The sequence below is a fragment of the Fundulus heteroclitus genome, chromosome 22, assembly GCF_011125445.2.
Source record: "Fundulus heteroclitus isolate FHET01 chromosome 22, MU-UCD_Fhet_4.1, whole genome shotgun sequence".
NCBI lineage: Eukaryota > Metazoa > Chordata > Actinopteri > Cyprinodontiformes > Fundulidae > Fundulus > Fundulus heteroclitus.
The window spans coordinates 25,754,252-25,778,430 of NC_046382.1; the positions used below are offsets into that span (position 1 = coordinate 25,754,252).

The window sequence follows — 24,179 nt, forward strand, 5'->3', positions numbered from 1 at the left end:
TTTTTTATTTTTCCATCAGAAAAACAATAATACTTCTTAGTTCAATGGAAATGTATATTTAAATCGCTCAGTGGTATGAATACTTTTAAACTAACTGTGTAACTATGGTTATTGCCTGCTGATGAACTTATTGTAAAATTTAATTAAAAGTTAAATTAAATAGAAAAACAAACAATACAAAAATAAAACAGAAGTACCTCTACAAGGACTTTACCTTTTAAATATTTAAAAACACTGTTAAAAAGCTTTTTTTTGGCCCTTCAATATGTGGTTGATAAAATCTTTTGTCTAGATGCTGATTGGAAATTTTAGAAAAATGTGTAAAACACATACAGACAGGAAGACACAATCCAACTTTAGTTTAGAGTTCGTACTTAGCAATTCGACATGTATTCACATGACTTCTCAAGTGAAATCTTGACTGAATGCACCCAGAGTTTCCTGATTTTATTTAGCTAACTAGCTGCATTTCAAATCAAATAGTAGCCAAAGATACAGTATTTGATCCAGAAGGAAAATATGTAATTACTAACATAAACAATGAAAACTGGTTGTTGGTCTAATATGGATAATTCCAACTTTCATCACATTCTCTTTTGGCGGGAGGAGATTTTTACCTCACAACAAACACAGAGTTAGACAGGCTCAGCAGAACGTCTGCATTTCGTTACCTGCAGTCAGGTAATACACAAACAGTATTTTAAAGATTTTGATCTGTGTGACATCTGGTGCTCATGTCACCCCATGAGATATGGCCTTTCTTTTTTTCACATGTCCACAACTCTTACTACCATATAAATGTCTTTCTAATCAGTTACGCAGGAGGTGTATGATACATTGTGGCAGAGAACTGTGATCAGAGTAATACATTTTGCAACTGTCTTGAAAATAAATTGAAAAAGAATAAAGAAAAGGTGATTTTAACAATAACTAATGATCCTTTTAAAACTAGAATTTTCCTTTTTTTAATTCTTGCAAAACACATCCTTTAGTAATGTTTATATCTCTAATTCTGAAAAGATTCATTCTTTTATAAGATTAATCTTTCTAAATTAAAAATAAAAATATTCTGAAGTTACCTTTAGTAACAAATACACTGCATGAAGTTCTGGCCACTGCTGGACCCCACAGATGTCACAGAAACTCAGGAAACCTTGACGCTCTCTCCAATCATGAGTTGTGCTAACATAAATCCTATCTTCAAGCCACATAAAGATCCCACACTTCCATCTAGCTACCGCCCAACATCCCTTATAATTGCAGATCTTACAACCATCTGCAAAACGCTAATGAATGATTATGAAAAGATAATATTATGCAACCTGGCCACACTGGATGTAGTGTATTAACAATTGGTAATAAATAAATAAATACAAAATTCATTAGTCTAATGGACTGTTGCAACATCCAAAATAAAAATAGTTTAATTGTTTCATTATATATAAAATAGGCTTTTGACAAAAGGTTACTTGGAAATTTCTATTTGCTACCTAAAACCCTAATAAATAGATTCTGAACAATTTCAGACTCTTAATGGGAAAAAATCCCCTTACAGATTGGAAACATCAGGAGTCTGGGCATCATTTTTTCTCACAGACTGAATGAGCTGACACAATTAGAAAATAACCCATTACTCTAATTAATAGAGGACGGCCTCACCTGCTGGCGAACTCTCACTTCTTCAGACATTAGAAGAGTGTCTGCAATTAAAATGATGGCCCTTCATAAGATAAACTATAGCTTCTCTATAATCTTAGTTACACCATCCTAGATTTTGGTTCAAAAGCTTAAATTCTATCATTTATTTTTTATGGAACTCTAAACATACTGGTATACCTTTAAAAAGTTTACAAAAAGGCAAAAAATTTAGGAGGATTGGAACTTTGAAACTTTTATAAATATTACTTGGCACAAAGATTACAATATATCTTAAAATGGATTTGGAAAAAATAATCAGAATCTATATACAGAAATTGAACAAACACTATGTGAGATATTCATTGATAACCCTTTAATCAAACAGTATAGCTGTTTTTAAAAGCATCAGCATCACTCAATTACTGACAGCCTGGTGGGAATATCTCAAAATGAAAAGGTCCTTCAATTCTTCCACGCAGACACCCCCACCCCCCCACCCCCAATTTGGTATGACTCAAACATCTTTCAAAATAAATAACTTTTCAACATGAAACAGTAAAACAGAACTAGAAATGATTGTCCTTACTTTTATTTTCATCTCGACTGGAATGTTGCAAGGTCTATTTTTTACTTGTTTAAACAAGGCATATCTGGAACACCTTCAGTGTGTGTAAAATGCAATGGCAAAGCTTTTAAACTGGAGTAAACAAGATGGAACACAAACATTGTTCTAGTCTCATTGCACTGCCTTCCTGTTAGTTTTATTTATTTATTTATTGTTCCTGTTAGTTTTAGAATCCAGTTCAAGTTTTTGGCTTTAACTTTTAGGGAACTCGATGGTCAAACCCCTAATAAATTGTGGATATATTGGGACCCCCGTCTAACCAGACACTGCCCATGGTCGCCCGAACTCATTTGACCCTTGGAGACGTAGATTTTCAGGCGGTAGCTCAAGGCTCTGAACTCCCTTCCCATATCTCTGTGCTCCATAGTAGCTTACTGACTCCTACAAAACCCCTCAAGACAGGCCCCTCCTTCTGAAATACATATCAAAAGGAACAATCCTAGATGGATGTATGGATGGATGTGTGGAACGAAATCCATCTGGGAAGAGTCAGGTTATAACTTTTACCGAGGTTCTCTCTTCTCTGCTTGCTTAGCTCTGACTGCAAGTATTGAGGTTTTATTAACGGCCAGCTGTATTGTCTCTGTGTGTGTGCCTGAGTGATTCTGTGTGTGTGTGTGTGTGGTGTTGTGGTGTGTGTGTTGTGTGTGTGGGTGTGTGTTAGAGAAGAGAGAGACATACACTCACGGCAGGGGCCGACAATACCAGGAAACGATGGTAAACAAACCATGGCACATGAGCACACGCAAGTCAAATTCCCGCAATAAATAAAAAGGGGTATGAAAAAGGGTCAGAATTAGCTCCAATAAAAAAAAAACTCTTACAAATGACTAAACATTAATTTAAAGACATTTTCAGAATTATAGTTTATATGTAAAACACCAGGTTATGACTCCTTTCATACAAATATATTATTTGAATATCACCGACTAAAATCTATTTACCAGTTTATATTTAAGATTAAACAAATAAACATATCTTCCTCTAATATAACTAGCTTCCTTATACTTCAACCCTGAGAGTTGCTTTTGAAAACCTTCAGAAGTAAATTTAACAATTTCACCGTCTCATCAATAAATGGGATGTTGATTTATCTACCATTAAAGATCCAAACTGTTGGATTAAGATTTGCACAACTGGTTTTTAGAATGACCCAAAAAGGCCCACCTTCAGCTGATATGTCTAGTTCAAACTGCATGGGAGATTTACCTGATGACTGCTCTACATGCTCTTTGGCACTGTACTTCTTACTGTGGTTTTTGGCAAAAAGGATGGGAAGACCTAACCACATGCCCAAAGTACACAGTACCGATTTGCCATTTGCTTGGCCTTCTTGGTGAAATCAAAAAAGTGGATTGGGAATTGAAAGGGTGCCAACACCTATTTTGCAGTTCTGAGTATTGAAAAAAATGTATTCAAGAACTAGAAGAATAAAAAGTTTAGCTATTTTAAAAAACGCATCAGAAAGTGTTTATGTAAAACAAATGTCTGCTTATAAGAAAAACAAACAGAAGAATTCAAATTGCTTTGGACTCCAGTAATTAACAGGAATATGGCCATGGCCGTCAATGACCATTTAAAGACTTAAAAACATATAGTCCCTGCCTTTCTAAAACTGTGTAAATTGTCATTAAAATAGATTTCATATTTAGTGCGCAAAGGACAAACAAAATATGATAATTTCTACTTTCTACTTTCATTTAGACTGCACCGGTAAGGCCAGCCTCCTGATATGCTCTACAATTGCAGTGGAAAGTAGAAATGATGGGACTATGTGGACAATTGTTTACCTTGCTAAACATCCAGTTGGACAAGTACCGCTCTCCTGGCAACTGCCAAACCCAGACTTATCTATCAGATTGCCAGATGGAGAAGCAAAATTTTCACTCCAGAGAATTTGCCTCCACTACTCCAGAGTCCAGTGGCAGCATGCTTTACAACACTGAATCTGTCCCTTTGTATTTCACTTGGCGACGTATGGCTTGGATGCAGCTGCTCGGCCATGGAAACCGATTCCATGAAGCTCTCTACATACAGTTTGACAATGTGTAGAGAGTGTTCATGGTGACATGAAGTTTGGAGGTACACTACCAGTCAAAATCTTGGACTCACCTTTGTCTTTCAATGCCTTTTCCTTATTGGAATGATTTTCTACATTGTAGATACATAGTGGAGACATCAAAACTATGACTCAGAAGTAATATAGAATCATGTATCAAACACAAAATTGTTTGACAAGAAAAAGAAATCCTGTAAATATTATTTTTTTCTAAATACCGCCCTTTTGTTTTGATTAGTAAGTTGGACACTCGTGTCCTTCTCTCCATGGGCTTCATGAGGTTAGTCATCTGAAAAGGTTTCCCCAACTATCTTGAAGAAGTTCCCAGAGGTAGTAATAAAAATAAAGAAACCACTGAAAGGGAAGGTGAGTCCAGACATTTGGCTGGTCGTGTATGAAGCAATTGAAAGTTGCCAACCTCTGTGTATTTTTCACCCCAGCATCCACTGCCCCAGCTCCATCAGTTTATATGGCCCACTGCTTTGTGGCGGAGTTGCTGTGGTTCCCAATCCCTTTCACTTTTTTGATAATACCACTGACGGTTGACTTCTAGAAGCGATATTTCAGGACTGGACTTGTGTCAGAGGTGGAGTCCGATCACAGCACAATCCAGGAATTCATTGAGCCCCTGACAACGACCCATTCTTTCACAAATGTTTGTAGAAACACTCTGTATGTCTAGGTGCTTGAGTCTATACACCTGTGGCCATGTAAGTGATTGGAATACCTGATTTAAATTATTTGGATGGGTGAGCTAATACGTTTAGCAACATAGTTAATTTACTCCATCTCCACCTACATACAAATGCACGAACATATGGTTAGAGAAAGTATGTTGAGTATTCTGGTTTAACAAATTTCTCTCCTCATGTGAAACCCCTTCATGTTGCTGTTACAGTATGTGCAAGCATGCAAAAAAGGGCTGTGACGAACCTTCTTAGCACAGACAGAGACAAGGCAAACAGCTCTCTGGTGAAAGACCTCCTCCCTGAGGGGTTATATTTATATCTTTCAGCTCTAGAGTAATCCTTACACCCCTCACCAATCAGCCCTCTTGGTTTTACAATGTATGGAGGTGTACTAAATAAAATCCTTCTAGCTCTGCACAAAGATGATTAGCTATAATACCCTCCTCCAGCAGTCATTATCCAGGGGACTCCACAGCCCACACTGTATCCCCCCAGGACAAAAAATAAATACGGATCAACTTAATAATGCTTGTCTCCCCATTGTGATTAATTATATTCACTCATCAATTACGAGAAGAAAAATCTCCCAGTGGACAGATATGTTAGCATAATGGTTACACAGCAGAATAGAGAAGAGACAAAAAAAGGATGAAAACTGCTAAGCTCATGTTGATTACTTGTCTTAAATGCTCCAAAGAAATCCAGCAAGGCTTTTTCTGGGTGCTTAAAAGAGATGGACTTCTAACAAAGTGTGTCATCATTGCAAACATGCATATATATCTATATATATATATATATATATATATATATATATATATATATATATATATATATATATATATATATATAGTTAAAAGCATCTTTATGGATGTACACATGCAATGTGGACTTGCAGGAAAAGTTAGACAACATGAGATGCATAATGGAAACAAAGTTGAGCAGGAGTTCACTGATCAATTTTCTGCTCTTATTGCGTAAACTTCACACAGAATAACATCTGCATCAGGGTCAAAAGCAACCACAACAATTAAAGCAAGTGATTATAGACAACCTGAAACAGGTGTTTTAGAATCACGGCAAAGTCACATAACAAGTCTTTAGGTCACACAATAGTATAGTAGGAGTAAAGTTCTTCACTGTGTTTACTGTCCACACCATGGATATTTTTCAGGCCAAACAAATCAAAAACAAAACAGTAAAATGGGTAATTGTTTGAATGCACAGGAAAAAAATGCATATAAAAATACATAACATCAATACAAACAATTTCACTCACTCAACCATGGAAAAGCAAACAAATATATTTGGTAACAGGAGATTCAAGAAAAAAACATGACAGATTCAGTTCTTCAATAATGCCAATGGTTTCTACAGTGTTGAGACTAGAAATCCAGTATGAAAAACGCTTCCAATGGTTGAAATGCAATTATGGGACGATTGCATAATCCACATTTTCTCTCAGGTATAAAAATGTTTAAAACGTTTTTTTTTCTCGTGCCACATAATCTAACCCATAAGGACAAATCAGTAAAAATATTCCATGTAAGCTCCTGCGGTCTATCAAGAGTTTAATGGATTGTTTTCACCGCTGCATGTTAAAAATGTAGTGTCTGATAATTTAGAATACTGTTCAGTAACAACACGCAAAAAATAAATAAAAATCTGGTATGTTGATTGGAGAGCATCTAACATCTAAAAATAAAATGTTTTGGTTTGTCTTTTTGAACAATCTGTGTCTCAAAACGCAAGAACATTTAAATTATATCAGTAGAGGTAAAGGCAATGTAATTTTTTATTGGGTTGATTGGTTTGACTGGAGAAATGTTTAGACACAATGGCCAATAGGCTTGTAATGTGACCTTAACATGATTATGAGAAATTATTATTACTTGTCTTAATGCTGTGTACACTTTGACTCTGATGAAGGCACAGATGGTGTCAAGACATTTGATTGAGCTACTATTTACTGAAAAGTGTGATGAGTGGAATAACACTTCCTTCTATTGTTAAGTCTTACATACATTTAAATCTACAAATCCATTCACATATTACAGGATAACAATGGAAACTCTAATATAAGGGGTAGATTAATTAAACATCCATCAGCTAGTCCGTTCTTTGGGGATTTTTGGCTTCAGGAAATTTCTCTGCCATTTTGCTGTCATACCTGTTCAAACTACGGTAAGCCCGATTACTGGTAAAACTGTCCAAATATTCCTCCTAAAATAGAAATGCTGAGACCAAGATAGAGTAACCAACTCTGCCTCCGACTGAGGTGGCGCAACAGGATGTAAGCTGACAATTAGGCAATCTGAAAGGTGCATCACGAGAGCACATTCAGACACAGAGTTCAAGACAACAACAAAAACATCACTCGCATTTATGAAAATACATATATACAAGTATATTAAATAGGAAGGTGTTGACAGCTGTCTCTCTATGTGCTTCTCACCGGTTCAGTAAATTCAGGGATAGCAGCACGGTAGGTGAGGGGGTTGCAGTCACGGGTGTTGTTCACTAAAATACAAGGCAGAAACATCGGACCCAGGTCATCACCATCTAAGACATCCACGGTCAGAGTTGTGGTAGCTGTTAGTCTGTTTGGTGGGTATGGGGCACGGTCCTGGGGGGAAAAAATGTAAAAATTAACTACTCAACAATGATGCAATTTTTTTTTTTAGCATACATTATCATATCATTGTTTAAATTAAATAAATCACTGTTTTATCTGCCTTATCCTTTGTTAAATAATACATTGCTATCCTACAAACAAAGTTGTGAGGTAATGCTATGTTAAAGTGGTGCCCATGTCAGTCTGTTTAGACTCACACAGACAAGAGGCAATTAGAGGGGTTTATTGACATAAATAAGAAAAGTTATTTGGTGCTCGGACCCTGGCAGAAGACGTGAAAGATGTGAATGTCTATGAGTTTGGATGTTCATTTTAGGATTAGCATTAGTAAAGTCTTCCCCCCGGGGTTTGGACACTGGTGGAGGAGGCCAGAGGAGAGAAGGAGCCAGGTGAAGCCTGCAAGCGTGAAGGCAGAAGGTTGAAGCTCATCTGAAAAGCAGGAGAATCCATAAAAAGAGAAATTTATGAGTCTTGTGGGATGATAGGATGAGGACTTGACGCAGATTGGCTGGGCCCGGACACATGATGAGACAATCAGTGGATGCAGGTGTGCCGAGGTGAGTCTTCCAGTTTGAATTTATGTCTAACCTTCATATGTTCAACAGAAACCCTTACAGCTAATAGTACTGGTGATATTTTACCAAATGTTCAGGAAAATAATCAATCCACATCTGTTTTCAAGAAAGTTTCCCAGTAGAAATGCTTTTGCTTCCCCATAGGATTTTACAAAAAGTAAATCACTTCAAGATTTACATTTCCAATGTAACTAAACCCTTGACACAAGTAGAGCAGAGAACAATCATACTCATTCCTTGCAATTTCTAATTTAAAGAGCACATGCCAGATTCAACAGATTAGTCAGGTCTCTACTGCCAGCTAAGGAAACAGACAGGTAAGAGAGTGTTACATTAATATCAGTGCAGTAGAAAGTAAAGTATATTGATGCTGTCTCCCTGCCCCAGAAATCAGAGCTGGGAATAATGTTACGTCCCAATAGATATTGTTCCAACTACAACCGTGTTTTGTTCTTTGTTTGTTTGGGTTTTTTTTCCGTTTTTTTTTTTTTTTTTTTTTTGCATTACATGATCAGGCTTGCTCCTATTACTGTGAAACTATAAGATGACACAAATATTTTCATATTTAGTTTTCATAAACAAAGTATCAGCCTCTTTATAGCTTGTTTTTGAGTGATTTAAGGAGGCTAATGAATATTGGTAAAATGGATGAAATGGCACACAGAACTCTTGTTTTGGTATATACTTTGGTATTCAAGTCACACTTTGGGACATTTTAAAGAGAAAACAAAGACCATGTCTATATCTATATCTAATATATATTCATACTTGTCATCTTCTGCTTATCCGGATCGAACCGGGTCACGGGGGCAGAAGCCTCAGCAGATATGCTCCCAGACTTCCTCCTCCCCAGACACATCCTCCAGCTTCTCTAGGGGAAGCCCAAGACATTCCCTAGCCAGCTGAGAGACATAGTCTCTCCAGCGTTACCTGTCCCACCTCCCTGTGGGACATTCCTGGAACACCTCTCGAAGGAGGCATCCAGTGGGCATTCGGAACGAATTCCCAAGCCATCGAGAGGAGGAGAAACGGTTATGTGTGCCTAACCCTCCCAAACGGTCGCGCTCCTCACCCTATCGCTAAGGGGGTGCCAAGCCACCCTGCTGAGGAAGCTCATTTCAGCTAATTGTATCAGGGATCTCACTTTTAGGTGAGGGTAGCAAAATATACCAGTTGGTAAATTGATCGGTGCAGTCTATGCAATACTGCGACGGCTGCACTGATCCGTCTGTTCTCCTACTGTTCTCTCAAGCTTTAGTATCATTGAGAAATTACCCTTTCTAAACTTTTAGAACAGGTGTTTTTTATTCAGCTACAACATCACCTGTAGCTTCATGACATTCATGAGCAGTTTCAGTTTGGCTTTAAGTCCTGTCACAGCCCTGAAACTGCACTTCTCAGGTTGTGCAAAAATTAACTTTTAATTGCTAATTCCAGCGATTCAGCAGTTTCAATGCTTCTTGATTTTAATGCTGCTTTTGACACACTATATCATGACATTTAAATGTCAATGCTTTAGCAATCTGTTGGTATTTCAGGCAGAGCAACAACTTTTTAAGTCCTACTTATCTAACAGAAGTTCCTTTGTTCAGTTGGACCCGTTTTCCTCTTAAATATTGTTTACCACCAGGTTCCCTGATAGGTCCTATTTGATCTTTTTTGTACCTTCTCCCTCCAGGTCCATTTTTCAGAACATTGTGTCCTTACATTTTTAAACAGATGGTATCAAGGTGAATCTTCCTTTAAAATCCAGCGGATCTCGGTCAGCGGAGAGTCTGCTCAAGTGTTTGGCAAATCTGAGAGCATGGCCAGAGCAGCACTTTATTTAAATGATAAAAAGACAGGTGATTTTATTTGGTAAATCCGATCTGCTTACCTGAAACTAGGGCTGTCAGTTTTAATGCGTTGTTAACGCGTTAACTCTGTTAGACCACAACGGCAATTTTTTTTAACACGCATTTATCGTGTTAATGCTTTTTTTTTCCCCCCACACCGCTCCCCGGATTGTGTTTTTTTTTTTCTTTTTTTACCCTCGCCACTTTCTGTAGTTCCAAGACTGCTAAAGACTGTAGCAAAACAGACAAGCGCTTACTGTTGTTAAGCCCGCTTATTTCATGCGACTTTGGGCTTTGTTTTTCTAAAGTTGCTTGTAAATTTCATGAATTGCGGGTTGCAGTTTTTTTGGGCTTGTGTCAGAGATTGAAGTCGCTTATTAGGGCTCTAAGATAAGTGATGCTGCTGCACTACTAACACAGTGAGTATAACCAGCTGAAATATCCCTCCGCCTCATAACGAGCGTATCCTCCTAGACTGACATAAGAGCAGTGGGAGTGAATGCAGGAAGAGCAACTCTGCCCGTATTTTCTGCAGTTTACGGTTGTAATAACTGATGCTAACTGCTAAAAGTCGATTTGGCGGTGCAGATCACCATTTTGAGCAGAGATTGGTTCTGAAGGTGATTTTTTTTTTTTTACACGCTGATAAACACTGCAGTAACCCAACCCATAAACTATACTTTAATGCTTATTAATTTGTTTTCTTTTTTTTGTCTGTAAAATGTAAAATTAGTATTACTCTATATGTAAATGCTTAATACCATGTCTATCTTTGTTTATGAGGCAAAAACAATATTTTGGCATGAAATTTCTATTTATTTACACATTTGTTTACACTTGTGTAAACATCAGGGCATTATTATTAGTGATTTAGCCATTATTGGCCAAAGTTTAAAATGTTATGGCACCGGGATGCTTTCATTCCAATTCTGAAAGGTGCTTGAAAATAAAAAATAATCAATATTTTTTGTTTTTTTTACCAGTGTCATTTATTGCAAAATTGCATATTAAAATGCTAAAATAGGCTTTTACACTTTCAGAAATAAAAAGATAAAATATGTGATTAATTTGCTATTAATCGCGAGTTAACTATTGAAATTATGTGATTAATCGCAATTAAAATTTTTAATCGTTTGACAGCACTACCTGAAACACAAGTTAGATCACTGGACTTTTCTGGCTGTGTGTCTGTTAAGAATCTTGCGTTAATCCTTGATTCAGATTTTCAATGCCTTTATTGCTTCTAGACTGGACTACTGCAACTCCCTCTACAGTGGGATTGACCAGTCTCTTTCTTGTCTTCAGCTGGTTCAAAATTCAGCTGCCTGTCTGCTAACAAGGATAAGAAGACGTGAACATGTAACCCTGATTTTGGATTCCCTCCTGTTTTATTCCCTGACGTTTTTTTAAGAAATATTTTTAACATTTCACTTTTGGTTTTCACAGGGGCCAAGTCACGTACTATATCTGTAAAAAAACAACAACAACATATATTCATCTTCAAATAGAACAATACACTCCAAACATTTGTTCTGATAGTATTAGTCCTTTTTGAGCCTGAAAATAAACTGACTTTTAATTCCAGAGAGCATGACCATTAGGCCAGTCCTTGTTTTCTCTTTACCTTTATTGCTGATTTTATTGTAAAGCCTGTATTATATTGCATATTGCCTTATATTATTCTGTTATTATTTAATATTCAACTGTTTCTGTATAAATATATGAATGAATGAATGAATGAATGAATGAATGAATGAATGTGCACCAAATAGTCTAAGATGGTGAAGTGAAATGAAAATTGGCATGTGCATATGTATCCACCCCTTTACTATAAAGCCCCTTAAACATTCTGATCTTGAAAAGTCACATAATTAATGGAATTATGTCCTCCTGCACATACTCTAAATGTCATATGATCTGTCAGTATAAACACACTTTTTCTGAAAGGCCCCAGACGTGGCACTGCTAAGCAAGAGGCAGCACACCATGAAGACCAAGGAGCTCTCGTAACAACACGCATGCATGCTGAGGTTTTCTGTTATCTTGTGATACCTGCTGTTTGCTTCACAATACAAAATACATTTTCAATGTTGTAAGGCATGGTCTGTATATTAAATGGTAAAAACCCTCAAACATCTGTTTTAGGTACAGGTTATGCGGCAAGAAAACATGAAAATGTTCAAGTGGGGTTACTACTTATGGCTTACACTGTATATAAAGAAGAAACACAGCATGACTGTCCACTTATATTTTATTTACAGTATGTGGCATGACAGTAAACCTGTGGAAATAAAGGTTGTTCTTAAAACTAAATATAATAATATATTTGGTTTTAAGGTCCCACAGTACACTCACTATTTTATAATTCTAACTTTTTGCCTAAAAACTTCTAATGTATGTCAAGTTGGACTGAAAAAGGATTGAAATCTACACCTTGAATGTATGTTATGTGAAAAGTTTTTGTTGCAAACGTGGGATCCAGATAGAGAATCCAATGGTAAATCTTTAAAATATCTACATGAAAGTTGCTAATCTACTACTTTACATCTTAAAGACAGCGTTTCTCTAAATGATGAAAACTTCTTGGAAGATATCTTTGCAAATGCTACTCATAAACAAATGCATTTTTTTTTGTTTGCACATGTATTTTCTGCTAATTAACTGTATTGGATATAGAGTACATGATGATTGACACAAACCTTCCTTATTATAATGCAAACTGCCAATTAGTAGTCTTAGTTTTACCATCTTTTTTTTTTAAACAATCCTGTCCAAAAAGAACATGAAGGCATGATTTGCTAGAGTAAAATCCAGACTTAAAATACACTATACTCTGACATGCAAATATGTTTGGATGCACATCAACTTTTTATCTCAAATGAAGTTAAATAAAATATACATCAAAAGTTAATTTATATTATATCCTGTGGACAGATATGTGTATAAATTGTAATCTCTGTCAACATTTCATTGAAATGTTTGTGTATTGTATACATGTTATCTGTTATATTAACAATATTTTTGTTTATGTATTTGTTTTGATAAGGACTCCAGGAAGATTAGCTGGCTATAAAGCTCAGCTAATGGGGACCCAAATAATAAAACAAAACAAAACAAACAAACTTGCAACTTAGTGCTACTAAGTTACAAATGCTGTTTATTTTGTCACTATTTATTAAATTATGCAATGATTTTGGTATAATTTCAAGCCTGAACCACTGTTTAAAACCTCCACAATGTAAAACCAACAGAGACATATCTTTATCAATCAATCCATCAATAAAAGAATCAAATAACAAATCAACCAATCAAATTTTATCAATAAAACACTTATCATACAGTCATGTGTGCCTTATACAGGTTAAAAACAGAGCTTACACCTGGTGTTATGCCATTTGAAATAACTTTACTATAAATGTTGCATTTTAGTTCATTAGACTATTATTTATTTTAGTAATTCAGTTAAAAAGTGAAACTGACAGATTAACTAAACACAAGATACTGTTGTGTCAGCAGTTCTCCACATGATTGTGCAGGCCACGACAAAAAATTACTGTACAAAATTCATTCTTATTGTTTAAACAAGAGTTTTGTTTTTCCAAAATATAACATTTTGGGTTTTCATGAGCTGCATGTGGGAAGCCCAGTGGCAGAGTTATTAGCACTGTTGCATTGTGACAAAAGAGGTTCTGGATTTAAATCCCAGCCTTTTTTGCATGAAGTCTGCCTCACATGCATCCTTGTGCGTGTGAGGGTTTTCTCTGGGTACTCCAGCTTCCTCCCACAGTCAAGAAGACATGATTTTTAGGTTAACTGGTCTTTCTAAATTACCCTTAAGTGTGTGTGTGTGTGTGTGTGTGTGTGTGTGTGTGTGTGTGTGTGTGTGTGTGTGTGTGTGTGTGAGTGTGAGAGAGTATGTGTGTGTGTGCGCGCACGCGTTGTTTGTCCTTCATGTCACTATGTTGTCCTGTGATGGACTGGGGACACCCTGGACTAATCCACGCATGGTTAAGCAAGTATAGACAATCAAAGAATGGATGAATGACCTGTAAGCTATAATTATCAGAAGTAACCAAAATAAACATCCATCCATCCATCCATTTTCTCACTCTCTTTATCCCTCATGAGGTCGCGAGGGGTACTCCAAAATAAACATTTACAGTATTTTACTCTGGAACTATATTGCAACTATATAATACGTGATCTTCACTTTTTGAGCTTTGCTGAAATAAATACAATTTATTGAATATACTCTATTTAGCTTCACCAGTCAGCCATAGATGGGGAAAACAACTTGAACATCACCAAACAACTGTATTCAAAAGTACTTGTAAGTATGAAAGTTAATTCACTTACACTGGCTTGGACCAATACCAGGTAGCGAGTTTTGTCCTCATAATTTAGCCTCTCAGCCAGAAGAATATGTCCTGAAAGCGTGTTTCCAACCCTTACTGTGGTGTTAGATACCTTAAAATGAAAAAAAGAAAGCAAAGTACGGGGATAAATCTGAATTTCTGAAGAAATTACAGCAGACTATGAAGGACTTTATCCTGCTGGGACTTGGCCATATACCGGATCATCGGGATTGTAAAGGATGCTGTATTCTATGTGTCCATTTGGCCCATCATCAATGTCTGTTGCACCATTATTTCCTGAGAAGCCTGTGAAAATGGTCGTTCCAACTGGTGTGAGCTAAAGAAAAAATGTAGGAGAATAGAAAAAGGAGAAAAAAAATCAGCTCAAGCAATTTCTTTTTGGCACAACAGCAGCTCACAAGAAAGAGTTATCTACTTCAACTGGCACTATTGCCACTCTACCCCATTAATACAGAAAAATAAAAATAAAAATAAGGAAAATGTAGCAGTCAGCAACAGTCTGAAGGCTTACGTGCGCCACTGACAGAATAACAAAAACTAAGCATGAGAACCACTGCTGTTCCCCAGAGCCCTGAGCAAAGTCCACAGGACCAGGCAGCAGGCAAGAAATCTTGTTCTGGGAAGTTGACAGCAATGTAGAATGACTCACTATACTGTTGGGGTAGCTGCAGATTGTAACAAAAACAAAGTGTGACAGAAAATTTTAACTTGCAATGCACAAAAAATCTGTGAGCAGCAACAACTGTAGGCCTCTGCAGCGATGTTTTGATTTCAAAAACACAACTTTGAAGGCTAAAGATTTATTTTCTAACTACTACTTCCATCAGTAGGTCAAAATGTTGTGAAAACGTGCGACCAGCAAAATGCCCTTTTACTATATAAGAAAGAAGCTTAAAGTGCCACATTTTCCTGCATAACACCAGTGTTTATAGACTTTTTAGATGTTTACAAACATGGTACTGGTTCCACAGGTTCTTGATCTGATTAAGAACTATTTATACTGCCTCTCACATGCTAATGTCTTTAACTTGAAGATTCCACATTTTTCTAAAGACTATTTGTACTCTTAACTTCTGACTGCTACCCATCTTTTTTGATTCAAACATCCATCTCTTATCAGATGCTAGGGAACATTTGCACACAACTCAACTACTGCACTCAACTATTTGAACATTATGTTTTTTATTTTGTGTCTGTATTTTGAGCTGGTGTCTCACCAAAATGTCATTATGATTACATAGTGCCAATAAAAATTCATGGTTCTTTATCTTTATTGACAGTGACAGTAATCGGAAAACGGATCACTCACATGGCAAGACGGTGCATCTTCATGAAATAAAACATTATCAGGACATTAATTTATTTATTAATTTGAAAAGCAAAACTCAGATGTATGTAATAAATCTCTATTATATACAGAATAGATGTTTTAAATTTCACTGTTCCTACTAATTAGAAGTACTATATAATTTTAAATATAATTCAAAATTAGGTTTCTCAAAAATATTTTACTTAAGACTTATAGAAAAAAAGAAATACAACATGTCTATATCATTGTATAAATCAGGGGTCACCAACCTTTTTGAAAATGAGAGCTACTGCATTGGTGTTGTGTTATACGAAGGGCTACCAGTACTGACCTTTGAACTAGGAGAGTCAGAGTTCACCTTAACTTTGTGTAAAATAAACTGATTTTTAGAACAGGCTCATGGGCTATTTGGTGTTCACGGGCACCATGTTAGTGACCCTGGTATAGATTATGGACTCAATATTTTGTTGGGTTTTGTTTAACAAGAATCATTTTACGCCAGCAGGTTAAAATGAGAAGCACTCAACCTATGCCGAAACTTAACACTTTCTCTTCATAGTAACACCTGTAAAATAAAATAAAAAAAAAACAACATTTCTAGCAAACAGCAAAAAAAAAATAAAAAAAATGCAAACACTGTATTTCTGGATCCCTTGCCGGAACTTGATGACTGAGCTAAACCAAATTTATAGGACAGATTTTAAAGCAAAACTGGTGTATTATTTTATATATTTATGCTAGGAAGAGCTGCTCTGTTACCTCGTTTATTGAAACATAGTAGCGTGGCTGCTGAAATTGGGGGCTGTTGTCATTCTTGTCCCTCACAACAATTCGAACTTCGTGTAAAATAACCGTACCAACCAGCTCATTGGTGCATTGGACCTGGACCACAATGGTTGTGATGTAATTAGGTGGCTGAAAGACATGAAAGGGGAAGAAAAGCATTTAGAGATTGCAGTTATCCAAGTTGCTGTTCATTGCAAGCAATCTTACAGAGTTATGATAAAATAATTAGATATAGGCTATATATATATATATATATAATTTTTCTTCGGGGGGGGGGGGGGGGGTGTGTGGAAATCCTGTCCCGTTCTGTTTGGATGTGAATAGAAAGCATAGGCTTGTTGTACTGATAGCAGTACTTGGCAGACATAATCTAAATTTAGCAGCAAGGGTTAATTAAGGCAGCAGGCAACACCCCAACATAGCTTCTCCATTTGTAGTGTAAAACGTTTCCTGTGTTATAATTTCTCCAATTGATCTTTCTGAGCATACCCATCAATAGCTTAACATAAAATCCACCCCACTGCACTTAGTGCATTTAATCTAACCACTTGCCTTAAATGGCGTTTAATGCGCTAACAACTTTGCCCCCATCTCTCAAATTCCAAACTGTACCATTCAGGCTGTTGTAAATGTGCAGTATTTTTTTATGTGCACCAAAGGGAGCTTACGTGTGCATGCCATCTGAGAACCAGGTAGCCATACTCTGCATTTTTTCATGAAGGCATTATAAATTTCTTACAATGAATATGCAATACTACTAAGCCAAAAAACTCCCACTAACTGTAAATTCTGTTGCAAAGATCATTGATGTCTCAAAGTGTTGTAGTTATTACCGGGGAAAAAAAACAACAGGCAAACACAAAAAAAAAAAAAGTTCACACAACCTTTAAATTATACAATTTCAAGAACTGAGAATGCCTATTCTTTTGGGAACACAGATATATTCATAATTAAACAAAAGATATGCATATGAAAATAACTTTTCTATTTATTTTTCCTTAAACGCATCAAGACTCCTGTGTTGATGCCCTTTTCACCTATCCTGTACTCACATCTCTGTCCAGATGGCGCCCAGTGCTGTTGAGATAAAGTCTCTGCCGTGCTGGTTCTAGTATAACCCAGTAATCATAGTTGTCAAGTAGCGTCAGCGAGATGGTTCTGCCCGGGTCCTGGGCCCGGCCATTAATCTGCATGTTTTCCACCAAAACCGTACCTGTTGAGACACACAGGTATCAATTTAATAAAGGGAACTTTACTTTTAATTTTGGCATTTTACTTTTCTTTTATTCAGTAAATATGTTAGTGGAGAAATAATGGCAATTCAATTCAATTTAGTGGATTTATATAACCCAAAATCACAACAGTTGTAATCTCAAGGAATATTACAACACAAACAAGCCCAATGCATATCCAGTTATGTGAACATTATGTATATGGTATTCATACCAGTACAATCCAATCATATGCAGATTTCAATTAAGTTAAAAATAATCCAATTCAACCATCATTATTACAGTCATGCTCTTTGAAGTGATCATTCCTTAAGAAGCGTGTAGCAACAGTGGCAATGAACAACACTTTCATAAAGTGGTTTCAAATAGTTATACACTGCAAAAACAGATCTAAAAATAAGTAAATTGTTCTTAACGTTAGTGTATTTGTCCTTGATTTGAGCAGGTAAATAATATGATTTGCCAATGGAATAGGATTTTTGCCCTTAAAATAGGAACAACTCATCTCCATCATCTTATTTCAAGTGCAGGATGTCTAATTATCTTATTTTAGGGGTAAAAATACTGGTTCCATTGGCAAATAATCTTATTTACCTGCTTAGGACAAATACACTAACTTTAAGAACATTTTACTTATTTTTAGATCTGTTTTTGCAGTGTATATCATCATATTTTATCACTCTATTTGTAAACCCTTTTGGTAAACTTTGCAAAGTAAACTTTGAGGATGAATGTTAAGATTTAACTAATATGATCAGCCAGAGTATTGCCTTTTACAACTTTGAAAATCTATCTCCAGTATGTTGCCAGTGCTGAATACTGCTCCTCTCTCTCCCCTCGGTGCAGACCATAAACTCGGTACCGGGATGTCGCTATTACACTGTGCAGATAGCTCCTCTGCTGCTGGGATTGGTGTGTTTCTGTGCAGGTACACCCACAGCCTGCTCCTCAGCTCACACATTAGCTATTAGTGGACAAACCTTCGGTGGTTGGGCTTTGAGTGGAGAAGCAAACACCACTCTGCTCCTGGATCACAGACTTCCTCACCAAAAGGCTCCAGGTGGTGAGAATAGGGCAACGGACATCTGCCCCATTGATCCGCAACACTGGAACGCCGCATGGCTGTGTCCTCAGCCCTGCTCTCTTCACCCATGACTGCTCTGCTATCCACCCCACGAACACAGTGGTGAAGTGAGCGGTTCACCACTGTGGTGGGTCTCATTTCAAACAATGATGAGAACCATTACAGAGAGGAGGTCTGCCATCTGAAACAGTGGTGCTGCAGGAACAACTTGATACTGGACCAGCAAGACCAAGGAGGTAATAATGGACTACAGGGGGTCCAGGAAGACTGAGCACGCTCCACTCTGCATACGGAGGGAGGTAGTGGAGCGTGTGGACAGCATTAGGCTCCTGGGCATTCACATCTCCTTCGACCTCTCCTGGACAGTAAACACCTCCCAACTGGTGAAGAAGGTCGAACAACAGTTCTTAATCCTCAGGAAACTGAAACGGACTGGACTTTCCACTAAGCTGCTATAAAAACCTTTATATTGCTACCATAGTCTTATGTCTTAACATACCTGTGTGGTATGGGAGCTGCAGAGTGCAGGAGAGGACGGATTGAGCATGGGTGGTGAGAACAGCGCAAGGAATTGTGGGATGTAAAGAATTTGGACTCAGTTCATTTTGGTTTATTTTTGGTCTTTTTGGTTTCCATTCAGTATCTCCTGTGCCGATTATTCATTCTTCCCTCAGTTCACTGCTTTGATTATCCCTTAGTTGCTCTGAATTCTGTTAATTAAATTACCCTGGTTCCCATGTTTCTCATCACATCCCCAGAGTATTTAATTTTTTTTAGGTTCTTTTTCTAACTGCTGGATTCTACAGTTGCTCTTGTTCTCGTTCCTGAACTGATTTTGTTGTGTCTCTGTAAGTTTCTGACCATTAAATCCATAATTTCTCTCGATGACCCGTTTCCAATTGGGTCATCAGTACACACAAAACATGACAATATAATTCTTATTGTATTTCCAGGACTATAAGGCACACTTAAAATCATTAAATCTTCTCATAAATTGACTTATGCAAGTTAATATGTAATATGTAAGGTGCACCTTAAATATTATTCAAGATAATATGTAAGGTGTAATATGTATTATGGAGTGTAGTTCACTCTGCAGAGGTCCGTGCATATGGGTATGTGCACAGCTCAATTTCTATGACTTCTCGGTGGTAAGAAGTCTTTACGTTGAACTGTTTTATATTTGACACCGAGCTTAAAACATTGAGCTGCTCCAAGCAGGCGGTCTCCAGCATCACAGTCCTAACTGACAGGTGTGCAGTGGGAGCCTGCTGGAAAATAAACTGCTCTGGCTGCTCAGTTAGCTAATCACACATTTTACCATCCTTTGCGCCATTTTGTCCCACTGGCAGGGAGCGTGGGAATTGTAGAAATTTGCCACAAGAATGTGGGCAACAATACGCTCGACTATGAAGGGTAAAACGTCCAGAGAGTCAGTGCAGTGTCCGTCAAGCTCACAGTATGTGCACAGTACGCCGAGTATGTGAGGCCGTTTAGGGAGCACGCTCCAGGAGTACATGAATGGCGGAGTGATATTACACACTCGGGAAGAATATTTATGGCGCTTTATAATCCGGTGCCCCTTATATGTGGACAAAGATGCACATAGACACGTTAATTCACTGTGTGCCTTATGGTTCCGATAAATACGGTAATCTAAATTACAATGTGTACAAACATTTCATTTATCTTCTGGGTGGCCATAAAAGTATAAAAGTAAGTCGATGCATTCAGACAATTATATGCTATTTACCTAAGGAGAAACTGTTTTGTGAATTGAATAAGACAAAAGCAAACATGCATTTGGTCACATTTTATGGTTAAAAATAAATAAATTGATAATTGTTTTTAATGTTATTCCATTTGGACAACACTAGTAAACATGAGGCTCTGTATATGGCCAAATGTTCTATAAACACATTTAATATAGCCATAACCATAGGTTATGCTTATTAAAACTGGTAAAAAAATTTTTAAAGTTTTGAAATTATACAGGCAGGCAAGTATTAAACTTTTTCAAAGGTTAATAAGAAAATACTGAAGAAAGAGCACACATGCAGACTCCTTGAAGAAGTGCTGCGCTCCTGCTTGCTGTAATAATTAAGTCTGAACTCTACTGTTGTGTACTTGCCTCAGTGGGTCCTTTAATTAATATTCTTCTTTGGACAGTGTTAAAAGCACAAAGTGGACAGCTTTAACAGCTGTTTGGATAAATACCACAATCCTAATATAGAGAGTGTTTGAGTTGTACATCATGTACAAGTAATTTGCAATGATGTAACATTTGATTCATCTTTTGGGGGAGGAGTTATGTTCTGAGCTGCTGAGTCCTGTGAGTCTGTAGATCTCTGGTGTTACTAAAGCATCCACATATTTTCTTGATGTAGTTAAATCTTGCTCCCCTGATTCCACAGGACAAGTTAGTGCTTGCTCCTGCTAGGCATGCAGTGTCTCCTTCTCTAAAGGCTGCGTCCTGAGCACTCAGGAGTCTTTAAATCTTCCTTGTCAGCGATGGCTCCCGGTTAGCAATCTACACCTGGTGGCCCAGTGGTTAGAGAGATTTTTTCTTGTGCCCTGGAGAGGCTGCAAGGTTCTGAGTTCAAATCCCACATGTTGTCACTCTGGATCAATGAGACTCACTCTGGATCTGTATGCTGCAGCATTATAGCAATGTGATCAAAGAGATCCAGGTGGGGAAGGGAGAGGTGTATAATCCAAAGTAATTTCTCCTTTCGTTGGAAAGTTCGTACGTTGGTGAAGTTTAAGCAGAAAAAAAACCCTCCCCAGAAGTAATGAGGAATCTGCCTGGGTGGGATGTATGTTGCTAACTAATGGCCTGGTAATATTAATTTCGTGCCTCGCTCCTATTGCTGGTGTCAGCAGTGGGAGGGATGTAATCAGCAACCAGCAGACTTACTGAGAACTCCCTCAGTAGATAGTAGACATTTGATAATAATAAACTCTGCCAGCGGTAACCAGGGTTTTTTAGAAAACAGCAGCATTCTGGTACCAAGCACCGCTGATGTAAACACAAACTTCCACTCTGGGAGGCTTTCCTCCTTCCACTAATACTTGATCAGCATGGAAGCATGTTAGCACAGCCAGCTGGATAGTGGAGTCAGGGATGCTATTTAGCCATGTCTCTATGCAGACAAAAAGACAGAAATCCCATGCTTTATGTTGCATAGATCTTACAAGCTGTATGTGGTTTATTTTATAGTTATCTTACATTGGCCATAACGATGGAAGGCACTGCTGGTTTGTTTGGACTAAATGCTAGTAAAGCCTAGCTCTATGGAGTGTACAGGTTATTGCGGTCCTATGGACAAATCCTCCAGTCTCTTCTGTGGAGCTCTACAACTCCTTCAGGTTTCCCTTTGGCCTCTGTGACTCCTCTTTGATCAGCCCTCTTTTGGCAGGTTTGCTGTGGTACCATGTGCTATCCATTTGAAGATGATGAATTGGTACTTTGGGGGAACATCAAAGATTTGGATATTTTATTATAATCCCCCTGACTTGTCTCCTCAACAACTTTGTTCCTGACTTGTTTGGAGAGCTTCTTGCCTTTTGCATAGTTGTGCTGCAGCCTCTGGGGCCTTTCAGGAAAGGTGTGTTTATACTGACAGATCATTTGACACTAAGACTATGTTCACACTGCAGATGCTCAGTTCTGATTTTTTGCTTAAATCAGATTTTTTTTGACGTGGCCAATCATACTACTGTTAAATGCGACCACCATCAGACTTCTGTCTGAACAGTTCAAGATCGCAAAGCAGCCCACGTGGCAAATAACAAAAAGGAAACTACAAACAGCAGCGCACTGTTTACAGACGTAATAGTGAATGTAATTGTTTCTAGGGGTGTTCAATAAAGTTTTTTTTTTTTTTTTTTTAACTTCGGAAAAGAAAAAATTAGAATGCCAGTGAGCATCTCTCCTTGTTATTAGACACCTGTAGAGCAATGGGAGCCGACAACACTGAGATCACATCATAGCAAGATGAAATAAGATAAGAAAGCAGCACAGCTATTAACAATGGTCGTTTATGGAGCGTTTACTGCTACTACTGTGTGTGGATGTGTAGTGAGAGACAGGAGAGTGACGGGAAAGACGGATAAAATGCAACATGACCGTTCAGATTGGATTATTTTTGGGTGACAAGATCGGAACTGGGCCATTCACACTGTGGTGAAAAAGACAGATATGGGTTGCATTTGGGCAAAAAAGATCATATTTGGGTGGCATTTTCCCACAGTGTGAACGTAGCCATAGACTGCACATAGGTGGACTTTATTTCAATAATTATGTGACCTTTGAAGGTGACTGATTGTAACAGAACCTTTTAGGGACTTTATAGGAAAACAGGTGGATACATATGCACATACCAGCTTTCAATGTTAAAGTTTTAAAATTATATACATACACACATATACACATATACATACACACACACACACACATACACACATATATATATATATATATATATATATAAACATAATGAGATAAGTCATATGCTCCAGGGCAAGGCACTTAAACTCTTGTTGCCTACCGATCTGTGTATTGGTGTATGAATGAAAGTGCATTAGTGAGTGTGATTAGGTGAATGAAGGACTTGTGTAAAGCGCTTTGAGTGGCCAGTGTGACTTGAAAAGCGCTATATACTGTAAATCACCTCCATTAAGTTTATTGATTCAAATCCCTCTCTTTTTGTGTTCAATATGTTTTTACATAAGCAAATTCAATTGCATTATTATATACGTCACCTGGCAATTTCAAAAGGATTCTCAACATAAATGTGCTTCATGTTTATAATTTGAACCTAAAAAAAAAAAAAAAACTACGCTCCCCAGAGGCCTTACTGATCTACCACCTGTAAAACATAGAGGATGCTGTTGTTTTTAATGTGTTTTTTAATTGCAACCTCTAACATCTTGTGCTTCAAATTTTCAGACCATCTAGTCATTAGTCATTCTGACTCAGATACTCAAGAAGGAGCGCAGATGGTGGTGTGATGGACGCTTGCGCATTATAATTTTAAAACCCACTGCTGCATTTTTATGCTCTTAATGACGGAGCTCCTTGTTTAAAGCAGTCAAGATTTGATGCATCTCTGCATGTTGTGATTGCAAGAACCAGTAATTACCTTTATCACTTGGGCTCAACACTATCTGAAAAATGGTTCTTCTGAAAATTTAATTTAAAAGTCAAAAGAGCTCCATGTTGCAAGTTCATTAATCTAAAACACAGCTTTACATAAATATAACTGCCTCAGTAACTTGACGGGAAAACTTCAGAAAATACTTCTTTTTCAACCTCGAAATTCTAAGGTAAATTATGA

The 24,179-nt window shown here is 37.3% G+C and overlaps 1 protein-coding gene across 2 annotated transcripts in view; it reads right to left on the reverse strand.

Annotated features, from left to right (window-relative positions):
• Positions 1 to 7,433: 7,433 nt before the first annotated feature.
• LOC105922149 (protocadherin-15-like) overlaps positions 7,434 to 24,179 on the reverse strand; it is a 50,887-nt gene continuing 34,141 nt past the window's right edge. For both annotated transcript variants that reach the window (XM_036125844.1, XM_036125843.1), the window contains 5 exons: positions 17,577 to 17,737; positions 16,498 to 16,653; positions 14,626 to 14,745; positions 14,410 to 14,520; positions 7,434 to 7,634 (listed from right to left, as the gene is read on the reverse strand). In XM_036125844.1, the coding sequence (XP_035981737.1) occupies positions 7,449 to 7,634; positions 14,410 to 14,520; positions 14,626 to 14,745; positions 16,498 to 16,653; positions 17,577 to 17,737 (734 nt within the window). In that variant the 3' untranslated portion in view covers positions 7,434 to 7,448. The remainder of the gene's footprint in view (positions 7,635 to 14,409; positions 14,521 to 14,625; positions 14,746 to 16,497; positions 16,654 to 17,576; positions 17,738 to 24,179) is intronic.